This window comes from Saccoglossus kowalevskii, chromosome 15 (genome assembly GCF_978046115.1).
Source record: "Saccoglossus kowalevskii chromosome 15, keSacKowa6.1, whole genome shotgun sequence".
Lineage (NCBI taxonomy): Eukaryota > Metazoa > Hemichordata > Enteropneusta > Harrimaniidae > Saccoglossus > Saccoglossus kowalevskii.
The window spans coordinates 24,463,506-24,482,492 of record NC_140655.1 but is presented as its reverse complement, the minus strand read 5'-3'; the positions used below and the strand labels follow the sequence as shown (position 1 = coordinate 24,482,492).

Sequence of the window (18,987 nt, the reverse complement as noted above, 5' to 3'; positions counted from 1 at the left end):
CCCTTTAATACACCCCCCACAATCACACAATCTTATTAATTATCATAAGATTAATAAAATATTACACGTACTTGTCAAATTCTTCAGATGAACCAGTGTTTTTACCACGTGTTATGACATGCACAAAGTCATGCGTCAATACGAATGGCACTCGCTCTCTCTGGATACCAAACTTACTCTTGAAATTACCCAGAATATGACCAAAGTCAATATGGAAAAGCTGTCAATGTAAAACAGACATTACCAAAGTTAATATGGAAAAGCTGTCAATGTGAAACAGACATTACCAAAGTTAATATGGAAAAGCAGTCAATGTGAAACGGCTAATTTACATTAAACAACTCGATTAGATTAAGTCAAACAATTCTTAGTGACCACCTGCCTAGTGGTTTTTCTAAACCTCTTTTGAAAAAAATACATCCCTGTGTCTAAATTATCACTATATAGATTTATTTGTTCAAGAAGGTGATTTCAAGAAATATAATGTAGCTATTCTGTTACCCTCTATTCTGTTTCACAAACTTCGCTGCCTCCCATATTTTTAGTTTCAGTTCAGACTTATAATTTCATCACTGTGCATCAGCACCTTCATCTCAGACAAACCTGAGTCGATTTCATTCAAACTTCACACACATATTCAAGATTGCTACATGATGGCCATTTAAGTGCTCAAAATTTATCAAAATCAAGCATTTCTGCATTCCGGAACCAAATCTCAGTCATGCATGGACAAATTTCATTCAAACTTGGTATGTCCATTGAACATAATGTGCTCCATGCTTGAATATAATTTTTTTTTTTTTCTCAGATTGGATTAAAAATAGCTGACTGGCATCCATTTTGTTTTAACAATTGCTTTCCCAGGGTCATATCTCTGACCTGCTTTAATCAATCACATTCAAATTTGACACATAAATCACATGTTATATCATACATAAGCACATGCATTTGTTTTATAATCTAAATCACGATGGCCAAATGAAGACCATTTGAGTCCTAAAAACAAAGCAGTTCTACCATTTCGGAACTGAATCTCAGTCGTGTATGGACATGTTTCAGTTAAACTTGGTTTGTCTATTAAACATAATTGGTCCTTGATGCACATATTTTTTTCCCCCTCAGATTTGATTCAAAATGGCCGTTTCTTTAGCCATATTGCTAACTGACATGGCTGGACTGATCATGTTCAAACTCTACACATACCGCATGTAACACATGGACACAGGCATGTGTTTCAGAATTTGATTCACGATGTCTGATCGTCACTTTCGTGCTAGAAATGCATTACGAATGTCATGGGGCAGAATAAAGGAATTAATCACACAAATTAACTGGCTCCACTTATATTTACTTTGCCTGAATGTTGCCAGTCACTAAAAACTGGACGAGAACTTGTCATTTAGACTTTGCTCATTTACTGCATTCTAGTGCAGGCAATCAAGCTAGTACTGTAAAATCTGTATTAGAAACTGCGGCTTCTATTAAAATGGGACAATGCAACAGAGGGGATGCGGCCTCTATTATTTCTATTCCATCTACACATATGAGAAATGGTGAATTTTTGATTCTCAATTGTTCAAAAAGAATGGGTGCGACTTCTATTAGGGATGCAGCTTCTAATACAGATTTTACGATATATCCTAAATATAACTGGCATATCACTGATTTTAAACATAATATGTACCTGTCCAGTTTTCTTCACCATGATATTATCATTATGCCGATCACCAATGCCAAGTACATAGGTAGCAACGCAGTAACCTGCACAAGACAAAGTGAACTCCTCCACTGCTTTATCCAAGCTGAAATATAAACATACTGTGGTTATTGTACCATTGCCAATGTTCTAATACTCATAATAATAATAATGAATATTATTCTATAAATCTTACCAGCATAGACAGGTTTTGAGAATAAAATGCAGGATGTCCATGGCAGAAGCTATTTAGAGAATGATGACTTTAATAAATACCTAGGATATTCAGATTACAGGGCCAATCAAATAGCAAAAAAAAAAAAGTTTAGCTTCTTCTTCTAAGAAAAATTTAAAAATCTGTGCAGTGACACAAAACTTTAACTTTGTATCTTGGTTACAACAAAGCGCACATTTGAATAAATCATTTGCAAGTCATGAAGATTGTAGGTGTAAGCTTTTAAACTAAAAAAACTGGGTCGTAAGAATAATAGCAACAAACATGTCACATGTGCGATGGGCTTAAGTCTCGCTTGTCAGCTAGTGAGAAACCAACCTTTCTGGGGTCTGGTTATGTTGTTTTAACCATTGAAATATGGCTTCTTTATTGAAAGCTGCTGTGGGAGAAGAACCCCTCGTTTTCTGTATCTTTGCTATAGTTTCGGCTTCTGTTACAACCTCTATAAGACCAACTTTATCTCCAGTTGATAGCGCCCTGTACGGTACCATCCTACGTAATAAAAACAAATTGTAATAATTTTCCCAAAACAAATAGATTTGTTTTTCATCAATGCATACATGAAAAAAAAGTTGGAAATATCATGATAAAAAGATACGACACAGTCATGTTACTGCGTATATTTACAATGCATTGTGGGAGATAACTATTACTGTGGAATACTTTATTTTCGCTGGAATTTATTTTCGCTGAATAGGCTTTCTGGGCGTTTTTTGCTTGGAATTTATTTTCACTGATTTTTGATGAGATTAATGTAAAATATAGGAAAAAATGTATATTTGCTGGATTTTTTTCACGGAATCATCTCTTCAGCGAAAATAGCGAAAATAAATTCCAAGCGAAAATAAAGTATTCTACAGTATACTGAAAGCTAAATTATTTTCTTTTAAATATTTTAACAATAATGGAATTTTTATCAATATTAATACACTTTTTAATAAAACTTTTCTATCCCAAGTCACTAAGAAAAGAATCAAGATATGAAGAAAAAAGTTCACCATAGAAACCAGTGTAAACATAAGTTGATTGATTGAATTCCCATTCCTTACCTCAGATCTAATCCTTCTGCTTGCCATATATTATCCATGATTTGAAACATTTGTAAGGTCAACATATCTTGTCGTAAATCTGTTGAAAGCAAACACCATACAATATAACATTTAAACAGGCTTATAATGCGAAAACTATAAATCTAATTTCTGGAGTGCGTTTCTTCTCAATTCAATTCATATCTAATATGATTCAAATATGGTATTCAGTTCAAAGAGAAAACACATGATCACCCTTCCCATGTGTCAGACATGAATTTGTAACAAGGCCTTGGTATATACTGTAATGTAGTTTATTGGGATCCAAGTCTATTTGAATCCTATTGTTTTGTTTTAATTTTTCTTCTTCTTTCGCCATTTTTTTTAACTCTAGAATGCCCATAAACTACATCGACTTTGAAAACTGTTGCACCTAACTTTCAGAATTTTGATTGGTTAACTGTTTATGCAGCAAACTTTGATTGAAGTTGAACAGGAAGTGTCAGTGAAGCTGACATTATTATGAAATTTGCTGCGTTTCATCTTTATATCAAACTCCTTCAAGAAGTTATTTTCATTGAAGAGATCGATTCAGTGACAAAAAATCCTGTGAAAATATTTTTTTTCCCAATAATTTGCATTCAATTAACCCAAAAATGTTTATGCAAAACAGCCAAACTTTTTTTTTAAAGATACTCAATTCCAGTAAATGGAGAGTTAATTATGAACATGCTTCAAATACAGCATATATGGTGTACAAAACTCAACTGATTATTACACTATTTTGTTGTGGTTTAAAATTAGAAATTAGAGACAGAAGTTTACAAACAGGCCTGTTGTAGTGAACACAGACTCACATTTATGGGTCTTACAAATATCCAATTAACCCCTAAAGTATCAACAACTCACCATCTCCATGCTTGAATATAACATAGATATCTCGACCAATTTGATCTTCATTTTCAAATACCAACCATAATGGTCTCATCTTGGATTTCATAAATTTACATTTCGGAAGCCTGTAATGTCAAATTGTTATGGAACATCGAAGTTGAAAGTAAATTTGTATATAATTTTAAGGGACTGTACATTAGAGCAAATAAATAGAAAATTATTCCAAAATCAGAAGTAGAATAGAGACGAGACAGATTGTATTGTTAAGAAACATGGTATGAAGATTAGAAATGAACGTGCCAATTTTAGGAGTAACAATTATAGGAGTCACCCCACCCCCAACAACATCCACATCCACCCTGTGTCAGTTGGTAAATTCCCTCCCAATCAGACTATCTGACACAGGCTGACAAAAAAAATATGATAATCCAAACTGGTGTAAAGTTCAATATTATTGAATAAAACTTACTTAAGTTGTCGAAGTTTAAATGACGGCGTCAGTGGACATGGTAGATTTGATAGTGCATCAGTGTATGAATTCTGTTTGAGGCAACCAAGCATCCTGTCCTTTGTCTTATCCAGCACCTCTTTCCCTTTAGCACCACAGCTCTTAACCATCTCGTTTACTGATTTCAATTTTTGCAAGCTTTCAACCTGATAACAAACAAAAATTCTCTTCAATGGAATGATTGTTTTGAAAGTTAAAGTGCCTGTGCAATGCCCACCCTCACGTTTCCCATTTTAGATCTGTGTCCCACTGAAATGGGCAGTTATTGATTTTTTTGCTAAAAATGATTACTCGTATCCAAGTAAATTTGGGATATTTCTCGTGTTGTAGCCACGCCCACCAATCCTGAAACGGTAGACTGTTTCCGGATTTTCGACTCTCGCCGAAAGTGCGCCACCAAATGCCAAAATGCGAGAGGAAGTCATACCCCTGAGCCGTAATAACACTGGTCATTCAGTATAATTTTAAACGATATAAATTTTTCAGTCGGCGTTTTTTTTCTTTCTTTCTTTTGTCTATTTTCTTTTTTTGAGAGAGAGTTTTTAGATGTTGTGTTGTGGGCAGTTGCAGTGAAACGTATAGTCATAGTGTAAGTATTCACACGTTTCTAATCGATCCGAAGGTGCGACATCAGTGGACGAATGCCACTTAACCTCAGATTCCTTTTTTTGGAAAAACTGTCCTCGTCCATGAAAAAAACAACTAGGTTTAAAGAGAAACGCCGACAACATAAACCTGGCGCAACACTTTTGAAAGAAATAGATTCCGGACTATGATTACCGAGGCGGATTTCAGAAGAGAGAGAGACGTCCGGCAAGTGTTTCAAATGAGTTGACTTTTTTTGCGATCGTGATTATCGTTTTATAGAGACCATTTAGTCCCTGTTAAGTAATAGGTAGCAATAATTTTGACGGTGACACAAAAACGAAGCGTTGGACAAACAGGAAATTACACAACCCTTACACACTGCTAATTGTTTTCATTTTCGAAGGCTAAAAGTTTCTGTATTGTTTGGTGATTGGTGTTGAATGTCGAATTCACACCTCTGTTCTTTTTTTACCTTAATGCTTGCAGCTTGATCTGCATAATAATTTATGAAATAAGAATCTGGGCTTGGTCAATGTGTTTCCACCAAATAAAGTTTTAATATGATGTTATAATTATGACAATCACGCCATGGATCACGCTAACTCGAATCCACTCTGAATTTATCTGTATGTGTGTCGACCTCGATTATTTGTGTTATCCAATTAAACGCCGCTTTTAACGCACTTACCTTCGTCCTGACTCGACGCGTTCACCTATTTCAACAAAATTTCAATTTATTTCCACGCGGCTGTCATTTATTTAGTAACTGTGATTTGTCGTTTTTTTTAATTATTTTATAGTGATCACTATAGTCTAATGTTTAGAATGTTCTCTTTTATTTTAATTTTGAAAGTTTTACCCAGACGATCGATGAAATAAAACAGTGTAGTGACATGCCTAGTAACCTGCTAAATAACGAGATAATTCCGACGTCAAATTCTATTTTGTCCAGCGACAGTGTACAAACGTGTGCCGCTGACGATCACGGTGACCACCTACACCAGAACGGACATATTTCGCATCTAACTCAACCCCATGCAACAAAAATTGATACTATGTGTTCATTATGGTCCATTCCTCCTCGACGAACAAGTACATAAGTGAAAATTTAGTCAAAGACGAGAAAACTGCAGAAGAAATTTGCCTTATTTACATGTATCGGCAATGCAAGCTGCCATGCGACTTCCCCTTCTGACGTCACAAGGGGAATTTCTGTATGCAAATAAGAAGCTAATGAGGAGCCTCGTTTTAAAATACACAAAAATTAAGTTGCTGTAGATTGAGTTTAAAACACATTTTTTCACTTAAAAAAATAATTCATGCTTATAAATTAATAAAATTAATAATATTTATGTATCAATGGATAATTTTAGGCGTGAAAATAGCAGCCATTTCACAAGCACTTTAATGTTGTCACAACAGCTTTTTATCAAACAGTAAACGTAAATAAAAGCTGAAAGTAGGATATGCTGAGATACAGGATATATCGTCTGACTTAGCGCAGATGCTTGGCTAAGTGCCCACTCCCCACTTTTGGAATATTTCTATTTAAGGGGACATGTTTCGCTAAGCACCTATTCCCTTCAAAATTGCTTGACTTTCCCAAATAACATTAATCAAATTTATATAATACACTGTGAATATCGACCACCATGAATATGTTGTGAATACGTACACTACAGTAACCGTACATAAAACTACACTTTGAGATACAGGATATACACTTTGACAATGACCTGCTAATGTGGTAAATTCTTCATTCCATACTCAATTGTAATTGCAATTATAATTCCATACCTGTTTATGTAATGTCTTCATATGGGCTACGCAACCCCTACAGTAAGCTTCTAACAGTAAACCAAACCGAACCTGTGCAGACAACACATGCATCTCAGACCTGCCAATGAAAATAGCCATAAATTATAATGCTATAATTACTATTAAAATCAATATTTTATGCAATATTTCAACATTTTCAAACAACTTAATTTCTTGAAAATCAGGATTTCGTTTTATTTAACTTTATGTAATATGAACAATTAAGACATATTGGAAATTGCTTAATTTTCACTGCTTAGAATTTTTGTGATGGTATTCGTGATGACAAAATTTGAAAGTGGCAGATTCACAAAATTTCTTCTCTTGTGAAATTAAAGCAGTGCACATGTGTAAGATAGCTTTCATATTAGGAGAATACAGCAAACTAATGCATGAAGGCAGTACAGACCATGGCATACACAATTAAAGAATAATGAGATTCTGTACTGCCTGAGTGCATACTTTCAGGTATTCAGGTGACAAATTATTATTATTTTTTTCTTTTTGTAGTATTTTTCAAATAACGACAACTAACAAAAACACATTTCCATACAAGTTTTTATGAAAGGCTAAATTCTACAGTACCGTAAAATCTGTATTAGAAGCCGCATCTCTAACAGAAGTCGAATAATTGAGAAGCAAATAATCATCATTTCGCATCTCCTCTACTGCATTGTACCCTTTTAATAGAAGCCGCGGTTTCTAATACAGATTTTACAGTATTACATAAATTCCATATATTGTACAAGTCCACAAGGAAAAAATCAAAGTGTCTCACCTTAGATGCCAGAATAAATAATGTCCTATTGTTTGGTTTTCTATTGCCTTCTTGAGAAGGAATCTGGCTAAATCACAGTCAAGATAAGATTCATATTTGAGTGCCTGCACAAGTTGTAGAGGATACTGTACCAACTCATCATCTCTGAAATAAAACAAATATATATCGATAATAATGAAAGAACAATTAGTATTCATACAAAGTTGTGGTTGAATGAAATAAGAAATGCAAAATAAAATCATGTGTATGAGTGGAAACAATTCTGAACACAGATTGATAGCGCCCTCAAACTCCCATTTTGAAGACTTTTATTATCTTATCCGGAAGGGACGAATTTGGTGTGCGATACTTTGTTGCATCAAAGAAAATGGATAAAATGTTGTATTGTAATTTTGACGCAATCATTGCATGAATGCACACTCCAAAATAATGACTCCAGGAAAATTTACTCCATGGTTGGAACAAACTCTTAGTAAGATTGCTGTCATACACCTTCATGTATCTGGCCAACCCCTAAAATAATGCATAAAAGTATTAAAGGTGAACCGAAACGACCACAATAATAAGTCATCAAAACACGTATCAAAACAACTTTCCTTTTTAGCAGGAGTTACTGTGGACAGAAACAAGAAATACTGGCCATCACCAATTGAGATTTCGTTTTTCTGGTAACTTATGCAAATAAGGACATTTGAAGGATGTGACCAATCAAAGTGCCAGACAAATTGTATTTAAACCAACAGAGAAAGCAACGTTGATATCCCATAATATGCAAGACATACAAGAATTCAAACTATGGTAGGATGTACTTACGAGAAATCTGCTAGGCATCCTACAGCAAATGATCTAACTGAATTATCAGCGTACTGGTAGTCTAATAGTTCTAAGGCCTGGTCTGGTTGTAATTTGGGCCAAATCTGCAGCAAAGCCTGCATCTGAAAATGAAACAGACCAAATATAAAGAAAACTTCATCCATTATCCTGTCAGCCTCATGTACGTTTACAGTGACTTGAAAGGGTTTTTCTAGAAAAAAACTGCAAGAAGGAACACTGCAATTCAGTGGCGCCATCCAAGTGGGAGAGGAGTTCTCCCTACCAGGGTGTGGAGTTTTTGATAATTCTAAGTTAAAATGGAGCATTTTATGGCTTCCTTGGGGCCAAGATTACTATCAGACAGATCACAGTTGAAGAATAGTATGGTTGCCAGAGGATCTGCTCCCCAGGGTAAGGGGACGCATGGCCATGGCAAGAGGGCGCTGCACCCCTGTTCCCTTGTTTAAAAAAATCCCTGCTTGACCAGATAAGTTCTATCAGTGAATTTAACAGTCATTAAATTTCTATGTTTTTATGTATATGGGCATATAATGGAGTAGCGTTGAATCTGTATTAGAAGCCGCATTCCTAATAGAAGCAGCACCTATTCTTTTTGAACAATTGAAAACCAAAAATTCTTCATTTTTCATATGTGTAGATTTTATGATTTATTTCACCAACAATAATAACAATTCTAGTAATCTTATAATAATAATAATAATAATAATAATAATTACTTGGTGTGGACCACAGAGGTAGTTCATCCGAACTAATCTAGTCTGTGGCCCAATCCTAACCAATATACATTTCTATGCAGGCTATATATATATATATATATATATATACATACATTGTATATATATATATATATATATATATATATATATATATATATATATACATACACACACATACACATATACATACACATACACAAACACATACATATATATATATACATATATATACGCATACACACGTGCACACACATACATATATACACATACAAACAAAAAACAAAATCTCCAGAAATAAATAAGTAAAATAATAATAATAAAAAAAAATGAGAGAAAAAAATATAGAAAAAAAAATGGAGCTGTTAATGCGCTACTCTGCACATCATATTATTAGTGGAACAATCATGGGCAAGTACAAATAAAGTTTAGCTGCAAATAATATTTGTATCATACATATGATAAAGCTAGTATTTAAATATTAAAGTACGGTGTTCAGTATATGTTGTTTTAGGGAACTTTTGAAAGTTATTCTATTAGTAATTTGTTTGATTGGCTCAGGTAGAGAATTCCAATGTTTTACGGCTGTATATTTTAAAGTATGTTGGGAAAGTGAAAGATTCATCCTGGGGACATAGTAGTTATTACCTGACGCAAGTCGTGTTGGATATAAATGAGGTAGAGGGGAGAGATAGTCATTGATAGTATGGGCATAGCGGTTGCTTTTCAGATCATAAATGAACAGACATATCTTAAATTTACACAACTTGTGAATATCAAGTATGCCCAGTTTTTTAAATAGAGGGGCAGTATGTGCATTGTAAACAGCAAATGAGATAAGCCGTACAACTTTCTTTTGCTGTAATAGAAACCGCATCCTCTCTAGTGCATTGTACCATTTTAGTAGGAGCAGTGTCTTCTAATACAGATTTCACAATAACTCAAGAGAAATATTGACAAACAAGGCATATAAACAGATTTTCCACTTCATATTTTGTTTTTCTGTGATGACTGTCATGGTATTCCACTTATCAGCTCTCCATGCAAAGAATAAGAATTTTCTTGGTCACAGCTAAACATGTGACTGGTTGGATGAAGTTCTTACTGTACATCATGGAATTTCTTACCTGTGCTACCTCCTTGGAATTTTTCCAATCAACACATTTAAGTACTTTTGGCAATGAATGTGGCAACAAGTTCCTACAATCAATTCGATACTTCCACACTAATGTTGTATCTTGGTCGTCTAGCGGAACCAGGGGATCACGGTCGACTATTGCTTCCAGCTTTTTAAATGTATCTGGCTGTAAAACAAAGTATACAGCTGTTATCTTCATTTATGATGAAAATCGCAGGTACTGTAGAATACTTTATTTTCACAATTTTCGCTGAAGGGATGATTCCGTGAAAATAAAATCCAGCGAATATACTTTTTTCCTATATTTCACATTAAACTCATCAAAAATCAGTGAAAATAAATTCCATACAAAACGCCCAAAAAGCCTTTTCAGCGAAAATTAATTCCAGCAAAAATAAAGTATTCCACAGTATATCAAGATATCTATTGGTCAACTGTCCTATATCAGACATAGTAGAGTACACCTAAGCTTACTACTTGCCATTGTTTGCATATACACAAAAACACATTGAATTGCCAACAATTTGAACCATACCATTTACCAGTTGTCAATCATTGATATTCCCACAAAAGATGTAACAAGATTTGTTTGTTTCTATCAATAATTAATTTTCCTTCAATGACATTAAGTGTATTTCGTGCAAAATTGGAACACAAACATTCAAAGTGAATGTGGAGTGATAGACTTTGATAAACCGACTTTAGAAGCAAATAACCATCAAGATATTGTTGATGGCAAAGAGAACCATGAGACTTGTTTTTCGGAGCATCCAATAGAGTTCCATTTTCTACCCTCATCGCATCCAATGTTACTCAGACTTGTGTAGCTACGGTATTTAGATTAGTAGATCCAATGACATGAGAGAATGAAAAACTATTCAAGGGGTAAAAAAACTTATCTTTTTTTGTCTTTTATCATCTTACACGCAGTTAAGTTCTAAATTTTATGTTCCGTATGGTAAACTTATGTATACGCCACTGTGCTACTCTAGAGTAGAGCATTAAATTTTTAAGTCTCTTCTTTTTATATTTTTTTTCTTCTCTTAGTTTGTTGGTTTTGTATATTTTGTTTTAGTTTTTTTTTTTAACATGGGATGTACGAACTTTACTACTTTATATCATAATCTTGCTATAAAGATTCTAAAAAGGTCAATGTAACTACTGTAACAGTAGGGAATTTTCAAGATTTGACGTTTTAAATGGAATTTAGCTAGTGCCAGTTTGTTTTTACAGTGTTTTTAAGTGTAGTATTTTTTTTTTCATAATCAAATATCTTTTGTGAATTATTATTTGGTAAAAGTAATTCATTTGTATTAGTAGATTGGTATAATAAAGTACCTGTAACTCTGTATCCTCTGTGTCATCAACCTGCGCAGCTTCTGCTGCACGTTCCATTACTTTGTCAAATGGAGGATAAATTACCGGATTACTACTATAACGTGGAAAATCAACATAAATTGTGGTACTTGACTCATAAAGTGGATTGGACGCTACGGTGCCAATAGGGTTCAACAGATCTGGTGGAAGCTCTTCTGTTACTGGCCATGCAAGCAATTTTTGGGTTCCCACACACAGATGATTGCGATAGTCAAAAAATGGAGTATTCACCCAAGCTAATGGCACAATTTCCTAATAATAAAAAAATAATAAATGTTGTATTATAATTTCATACTGGTTTCAGTTGCTGTGGAAAAACGTAAATTGTACACATCCAATTGACTGCACATGCATGAGATCAACTATTCTATAAGATCACACGTACCACACCACACAATCCGAAACAAAGATTATGCAAATCTGATTGTGACTGTACTGTCATGGATTCAAGTACGTATTCAGACATGTATAATTTAAAGAAAAAAAAAACATTTTCAAAAAACAATGGTTGCCAGTCACCAATTTTGAATCCAGTCGCAAAATAAATCATCATGGACAAATATCTGAACATGTATAATATATGAACCAAATTTGAACGAAAATCGAAAAAAAATAAAGATGGCTGCCGGTCTACCATTTTGAATAGAATCACTAAACCACAGCAAGTATATATTGTGCAACAAAGTACTCAACTATGTGGTTTCGAGCAGAGTTTTTCATTTGAGCTACAATTGTGTTGCCTACTCACCTTTTCTTTGCCTTTTGCTTTTTTCCCAGTTTTAACTTTATATGTGGCAGGAGTTTGATTCGCTTTGCGTCTCCTGTCGTATATTCCGTAAATAACAAGGCATAATCTGGACATTCTTGGCAAATCGCAGACCTCCATATCAAATTCCAACTCTTTGTTCCATTCCAGTATCGCTCCACTGCTATCGCCAGTGTTGAGAATTCCGCATAGACACTCTGAACCATGGTAAACACCTACACGAACACACACCTGTAAGTTGTATAAACAACAAAATCTTGTCAATTTCAGACAAAATTTAAAATTACACTTATAGGCAAGTTGACATTTTGGGATTTTGTTTTATGTCCATTGCCACTTGCTACATCAACTCTGATTGGACGCAACTTTTACAAGTACAACAAATCAAATTTATTTATTTCACGCCGGGCAAATATTCAACCTCTCAGTAGAATCACACACAGGTTCACTGAGAAAGAGAGGTTCAAATCAATTCACAAAACAGTGCAAATCGGACCATGTGCAGATCCACAAAATTTTACAAATTCTAGACTAGCCCCTATATACATGTATCTACACACTCCAAACACGCCCTCACTTCTGTTCCTCTTGTTCGGGTTTTCACCACTGCCACACTGTAATTTGCATATGTTCTGTAATTTGCATAAAAAATGTGGTGAATCACCACAATCGCGAGATTTAAATGAAGGGAAAAATGCGTGTGATATCGAATATACAAAGTTCATATACAAGACAAAACAAAAATATTTCAAAATTACTGCGTGATGCGAAGAGAATTCAAACATCTTTGATTACGTTCTATAGAACATATGCAAATTACAGTGTGGCAGTGGTGAAAACCCGAACGGAAGTGAGGGCGCCGCCAGTGTTTGGCGTGTGATGTATCTAAACACAAACCAAATGATGTCCAATAAATTTAAAAAGTAAATAAACTTCTTACCTTCATAGCGTCTGGAGCATATACGTTGAAAGCACTAATAATTTTTAATCTAAGTTTTTCTTGTACATTCCATAGTAACTGTGTTCTTTTAGGAGGTACTGGTGGTGGAGCTGGACGTGAGTTAGGCACAATTACATGAGCAAAATAGTCTTCTACGCCTAGGGTTTTTCTATGAACTAGTAACAACTCTGGATGGGCTCCTTTCTTGGCTATTGTACGTCTAATGGACTGCAAAAAAAATTGACCAATTACTGTAAAACCATTTATTTTCACAGGCCTTTAATTTTCACTATTTTGATCATATTCACTGGGTTTTAAAGTTTAAATTTTGCAAGAGCAAACATTAGTTCCATTGTCATTTCACATTTTCATGTGGTTTTAATTTACCATATTTTTACTAATCAGCAAAAATAGAAAAATTAAAACCCTGTGAATAATTAATGCAGTCACAGTATTAACTTAAACAGTGCAAAGATCAGACTACTATCATTTGAGTTTTGCTGTCAAACTACTGAGAACTAAAAAATGTTCTGATTTTGATGATGTCATGATAATAAAGCAGCATAAATTGATTACCAGTACTGTATTAACAGCATATTGTTTTAATTAAATGTCATGTGTGTGTGCACATTCAAAATAATCATGTTTTATCAATAATGATCGATCATACAGTCAAATATTCACTGTATAACATTGCATGTGCTTACATAAATGGGTATGTCCAGTATGCAATTTGTTGCTTTTGCTTCAGACATACTTCTAAACAATGAAAATACAATACATGGCAAGTTTCACAAGGGTTTTGCGCTAGTATCTCGACAAGACCAGTCCCACTTACAAAATTTTAAGAAATCTTATGCTGAATAACTTTATTAGAGATTGGACCCCAGCATGCCTGAAAAACTGGGTCCCTCTTCAATAATTGGAGTCCGGGAAACAAAATATGGGGTTAACGCAATCCCTGTAATCATTAGGGACGCCTTTTAAGTGTGGTAGCATCTGATTTTTTTATTTTTCTTAGAAACAAATACTTTGGACTAATTGAACTGTATAACAACAAGATTAAAACATTCACATATAAATAAACCTCCATACATACGACGATGAGTCACTATTCTTAGTTCAAAACATCTTACACCTACATTATATATACGGTAAAATACTTATTTTCACTTGGAATTTATTTATGCCATTTTCGCTGAAGGGATGAGTCAGTGAAAATAAAGTGAATATACCCTTTTGTCTATATTTTACATGAAATTCCATACAAAAGACCCAAAAACGTGTTTCAGCAAAAATTAATTCCAGCTAAAATAAAGTATTTTACATATACAGGTAATTCTTCTAGCAGGGGTTTACTAGAAAAAATAAACAAGAGGGAGCACACACAACCAATCGACCTGCAAACGCCATTTTAATGGTGTATTTATAATTTTAGTGTATTTGGTGTCCAGACACATTGTCAGCTGGTATAGCTGGGAAGTTTTCACAGAGAAAAATGTCATGTTGTACAGCAGCACAGAAGTGCGCGGCTCTAGAAATATATTTATGACTTGAAAGTTCAATCGTCAATTCAATAAGAGGTCATCAGTCGAGTGTATCAGGGCGCTGCACCCCTGTTCCTCGGGTTTAGAAAAAAACCTGCTTCTACGACAAGTGGCTGTGCAATGTCTTGAATTCTTACCTTGTATTGACTTAACGGTGAATCACCTAATAAATATTCAGCTTTCCCACAAACTTTAAGTACGTAGTCTTGTGGATCTTCTTCCATTTCTAGTTTAAACATTATTTTCTTTTTCCGTAATGCTAATTTCACCAGCACCATTGGATACATGGTACATGTAATTTGGAACTTGGAATGTCGCACCTGAAAAGCAATTGTTTACCGGTTTATAGAAACACAAATTTATCAAATCTCCATGTTTATCCACAGATTAGCTCATATATATATATATATATATATATATATATATATATATTTGGTTACATACATACATACTAATATAGCACATCTCAGGCCATTTTGAAATGAATAATTGATATACCTTTTATTGCAATTTTGCATCAAAATACGAGAAATATGGCCATAGAGGGCACACTGCTAACAGTTGAGCACCAGTAGTACTGTACTGCAGTTGAAGTCAACAACCATAAATCACATTGTTGACATTCACCAAATCTATTATGACCAGGTGCTTTGGGCAAGATGCCCAGTACCGCAAAATGCTGGGCTTCATTCACTGATAGATGAATGTGTTAAAATGGTCTTTATAGACAGGTGGTTTTTACATTAAAAACAATAAAGTTTGACTTTAAAATTAATCAAAGAAAGCTTAGAAAGAACTCCCATGTGCTGAGAGTATTGGAGACACATTAAATATAATTCGAAATTACTTAGCTGAAAACTAATTATGCAAATCAGAAAATTAATATGACCAGATTTGAGTGTAAAACTAATGAGGTCTGCGCAATGTAACAGAAAATCTATGTCTCCAAGTTTAATTGAAATGTGATTAGAACCAAAAAATTATGAATTATTATGCTTATTAGGGAATTAATATGAACAGATTTTTACCCCAAACTAATTAGGTTTGTACATTGTCCTAGAGCATCTTTGTACTAAGTTTCATTGAAATGGAATAATTAGCACCGTGAAAACTCCAAAATTTCGACCCCTCTAAAAATTTGACCGCCTATTTATTTGCCGGGTTTCGGTGTTTTATTTACCTCAAAATTTTCGACTCCACTAAAAATTGCCGACTCATTCTTATTCGAAAATTGCGACCAGTTTTAGTTTTCCCCCAAACGAAAAAGAAACCGATGTGAGCGTTCAAACGGGACCTTCCTCAAAGGCATGAATCCGGGTTTCTGATTGACTGAGAGATTTTTATTTTATTGGTAACGAAAATATATTCTAAATAAACGAAGTTTCAAATAAAAACGAACACAAAAATCTCGGCATGCTGCGTTTCTGAATTGTTGATTATTACTGTACTCAGTAGTGATTATAATAATGTACACAAAATAAATTTGTTGAATGGTTATGAAATACAAATAAAAGTCAACTTAGTTTCATCGTAAGCGAATGATTCCGGTCTCGTATAAACGTTTGATGCTGTAGGATATCCGCCATGTTCTCTTAGGTCAAATAGGTCAAATCGCTAATTAACCAATCAAAAAACTGGATGATGCGAAAACGGCATGATTTTTTTTAAATAAAAAAATTAGTTGTTTTTAAAAAATAAACTGGTCATCTGAAGAATAATTTAACATTGTTCACAGTGATAACAGCTCATTCTCGAAAGGAAGCTTACCCGCTCACGCTAGTCACGATAAAAATCATACACGTGTACTCTTGAATAGACAGACGTCAATGACTACGGTAAAACTTAGACTCTATTTTAGCCGGCAGGATTGATTGAAATGTCCGAAAAATGACGCCAAAATACACCTTAAAAGTTCCATTTTATTTTCTTAAATCCCATTATATTTTTTAATCCAAGGGCGAATTTACGGCAGAATTTGGTCCCTCAAATCACCGGTACGGTGCTCAAATAAGGGACACGTGAGCTTTGATTCTAACCGGATACATTGCACTGGGTCGGGGAGATCGTTTGCTAAACTTCCATGTATCTTTTGTCCAATGGGTACCTGTACTTCGAACATTCGCAAGTTTTCCTAGGTAGTACGAGACAGCTTTGTCTTTTGACCTATTAGTTTTGTGCTGACCTCTTCTCCGCGTCTTGATGTTTTGTTTTGCTTGTCATAATACTCACTGATTGATGACTTTGTTTAGATTTTGAGTTACAACTCGGCCACGACCTTTGCTTTTACCGTGAAACATGAGGAAGTTTACGTCAATTGACGGACATTGCATTTTTTAAAAACTAATGAAGCACACTGTCTATCATCCCCATTTTTTTTTGCTGATTTCTATTCTGAAAAATTCGACCGTCCGAAAATGCACCTTAATTTTGACTCTAAAAACACGTCACATTTCTAACACAAATTATTTAAAACCAGTCGAAATTTTGGAGTTTTTACGGTACTTTAGATATCAGTGTGAAAGAATAAAATTGGTTAATTATGCAAATTAGGTAATTAATATGTACAGATTTTAACCCACAATTATTCAGGTCTGTCTATTGTCCTACAGCATCCATGTACATTCATTGATATGTGATGTATAGTACCTGAGATATCAGTGTGAAAGTTGGTTAATTATGCAAATTAGGTGATTAATATGCACAAATATTTACCGGAAACTAATTGGGTCTGCATAATTCTAGATTCATTGAAATATGATGATTAGTACTTTAGATATCAGTAGAAAAGCTGAAAATTAATTATGCAAATTAGGTAATTAATATGCACAATTATTTACCCTAAAACTAATCAGGTCTCTGCATAGTCCTAAAGGATCTATGTACCAAGTTTCATTGAAATGCGATGATTAGTACTTGAGATACCCGTGGAAAAGCTGAAAATTAACTAATTATGCAAATTAGGTGATTAATATGCACAAATATTTATCGAAAACAATCAATCTCTGCATAGTCCTTGAGTATGTAAGTACCAAGTTTCATTGAAATGTAATGCTAACTACTTATATCAAATGCTGAAAATTAATTAATTATGCAAATTAGGTAATTAATATGTACTGATATTACCATAAAAACTATCAGGTCTGTGCAGTGTCGTATGACATCTATGTACCAAGTTTCATTGAAATGTGATGATTAGTACTTGAGATATCAGTGGAAAAACCGAAAATTGACTAATCATTATGCAAATTAGGTAATTAGTATCCACGGATTACTACCAAAAACTAATCAAAACCTAGCATTAGTTCAGAGCATCTATGTACCAAGTTTCATCAAAATCCAATGAGTGGTTGTTTAGATATCAGTGGAACAGTCATGGAACCACTAAAAAATAGCTAATTATCATGCAAATTAGGTAATTAATATGCACGGATTTTTACCAAAAATTAATCAAATCTGCGCATATGTTCAGAGCATCTATGTACCAAGTTTCATCAAAATCCAATGAGTGGTTCTTTAGATATCAGTGGAACAGTCATAGAACAGCTAAAAATTAGCTAATTATCATGCAAATTAGGTAATTAACGAGCATGGATTTTTACCAAAACCTAATCAAATCTGCGCATTGGCCCAGAGCATCTATGCACCAAGTTTCATCAAAAACCGATGTATGGTTCTTGAGATAGCAGTGGAACAGTCGGACACACATACACACATACACACACACACACACACACACACATACACATACACACATACACACATACACACATACACACATACACACATACAGACACACTAACTGCAAAGACTCCCATTTTGTGCTTCGCACATGGGAGTCAAAAATTGTTTATAAACAGAATTCAAATTATTTATTATTTTGGTCTCACCAAACAAAGACAAATCTGTAAAATATTGCTAAAAGGGTGTTCATATAACACAGGTGGTCTTTATATACAGGTTATGCCATAGGACTGCCTAAAAGTGGTGACGATAAGCAGGTGGTCTTTACACACAGGTTATGTCGTAGGACTGCCTAAAAGTGGTGACTATAAGCAGGTGGTCTTTATACACAGGTTATGCCGTAGGACTGCCTAAAAGTGGTGACTATAAGCAGGTGGTCTTTATAC

General features: G+C 34.2%; 1 protein-coding gene across 1 annotated transcript in view; it reads right to left on the bottom strand.

Moving 5' to 3' along the window:
* The window catches only part of LOC100377266 (phosphatidylinositol 4,5-bisphosphate 3-kinase catalytic subunit beta isoform-like), a 41,052-nt gene that overhangs the window by 5,401 nt on the left and 16,664 nt on the right, over positions 1–18,987 (bottom strand). Inside the window, exons 5-18 of the mRNA XM_085490603.1 lie at positions 14,998–15,180; positions 13,314–13,541; positions 12,356–12,604; positions 11,569–11,859; positions 10,220–10,396; positions 8,359–8,480; positions 7,546–7,689; positions 6,747–6,846; positions 4,323–4,507; positions 3,869–3,978; positions 2,981–3,059; positions 2,250–2,423; positions 1,685–1,802; positions 72–220 (exon numbers count right to left, since the gene is read on the bottom strand). Coding sequence (XP_085346729.1) covers positions 72–220; positions 1,685–1,802; positions 2,250–2,423; positions 2,981–3,059; positions 3,869–3,978; positions 4,323–4,507; positions 6,747–6,846; positions 7,546–7,689; positions 8,359–8,480; positions 10,220–10,396; positions 11,569–11,859; positions 12,356–12,604; positions 13,314–13,541; positions 14,998–15,180 — 2,309 coding nt within the window. The remainder of the gene's footprint in view (positions 1–71; positions 221–1,684; positions 1,803–2,249; positions 2,424–2,980; positions 3,060–3,868; positions 3,979–4,322; positions 4,508–6,746; positions 6,847–7,545; positions 7,690–8,358; positions 8,481–10,219; positions 10,397–11,568; positions 11,860–12,355; positions 12,605–13,313; positions 13,542–14,997; positions 15,181–18,987) is intronic.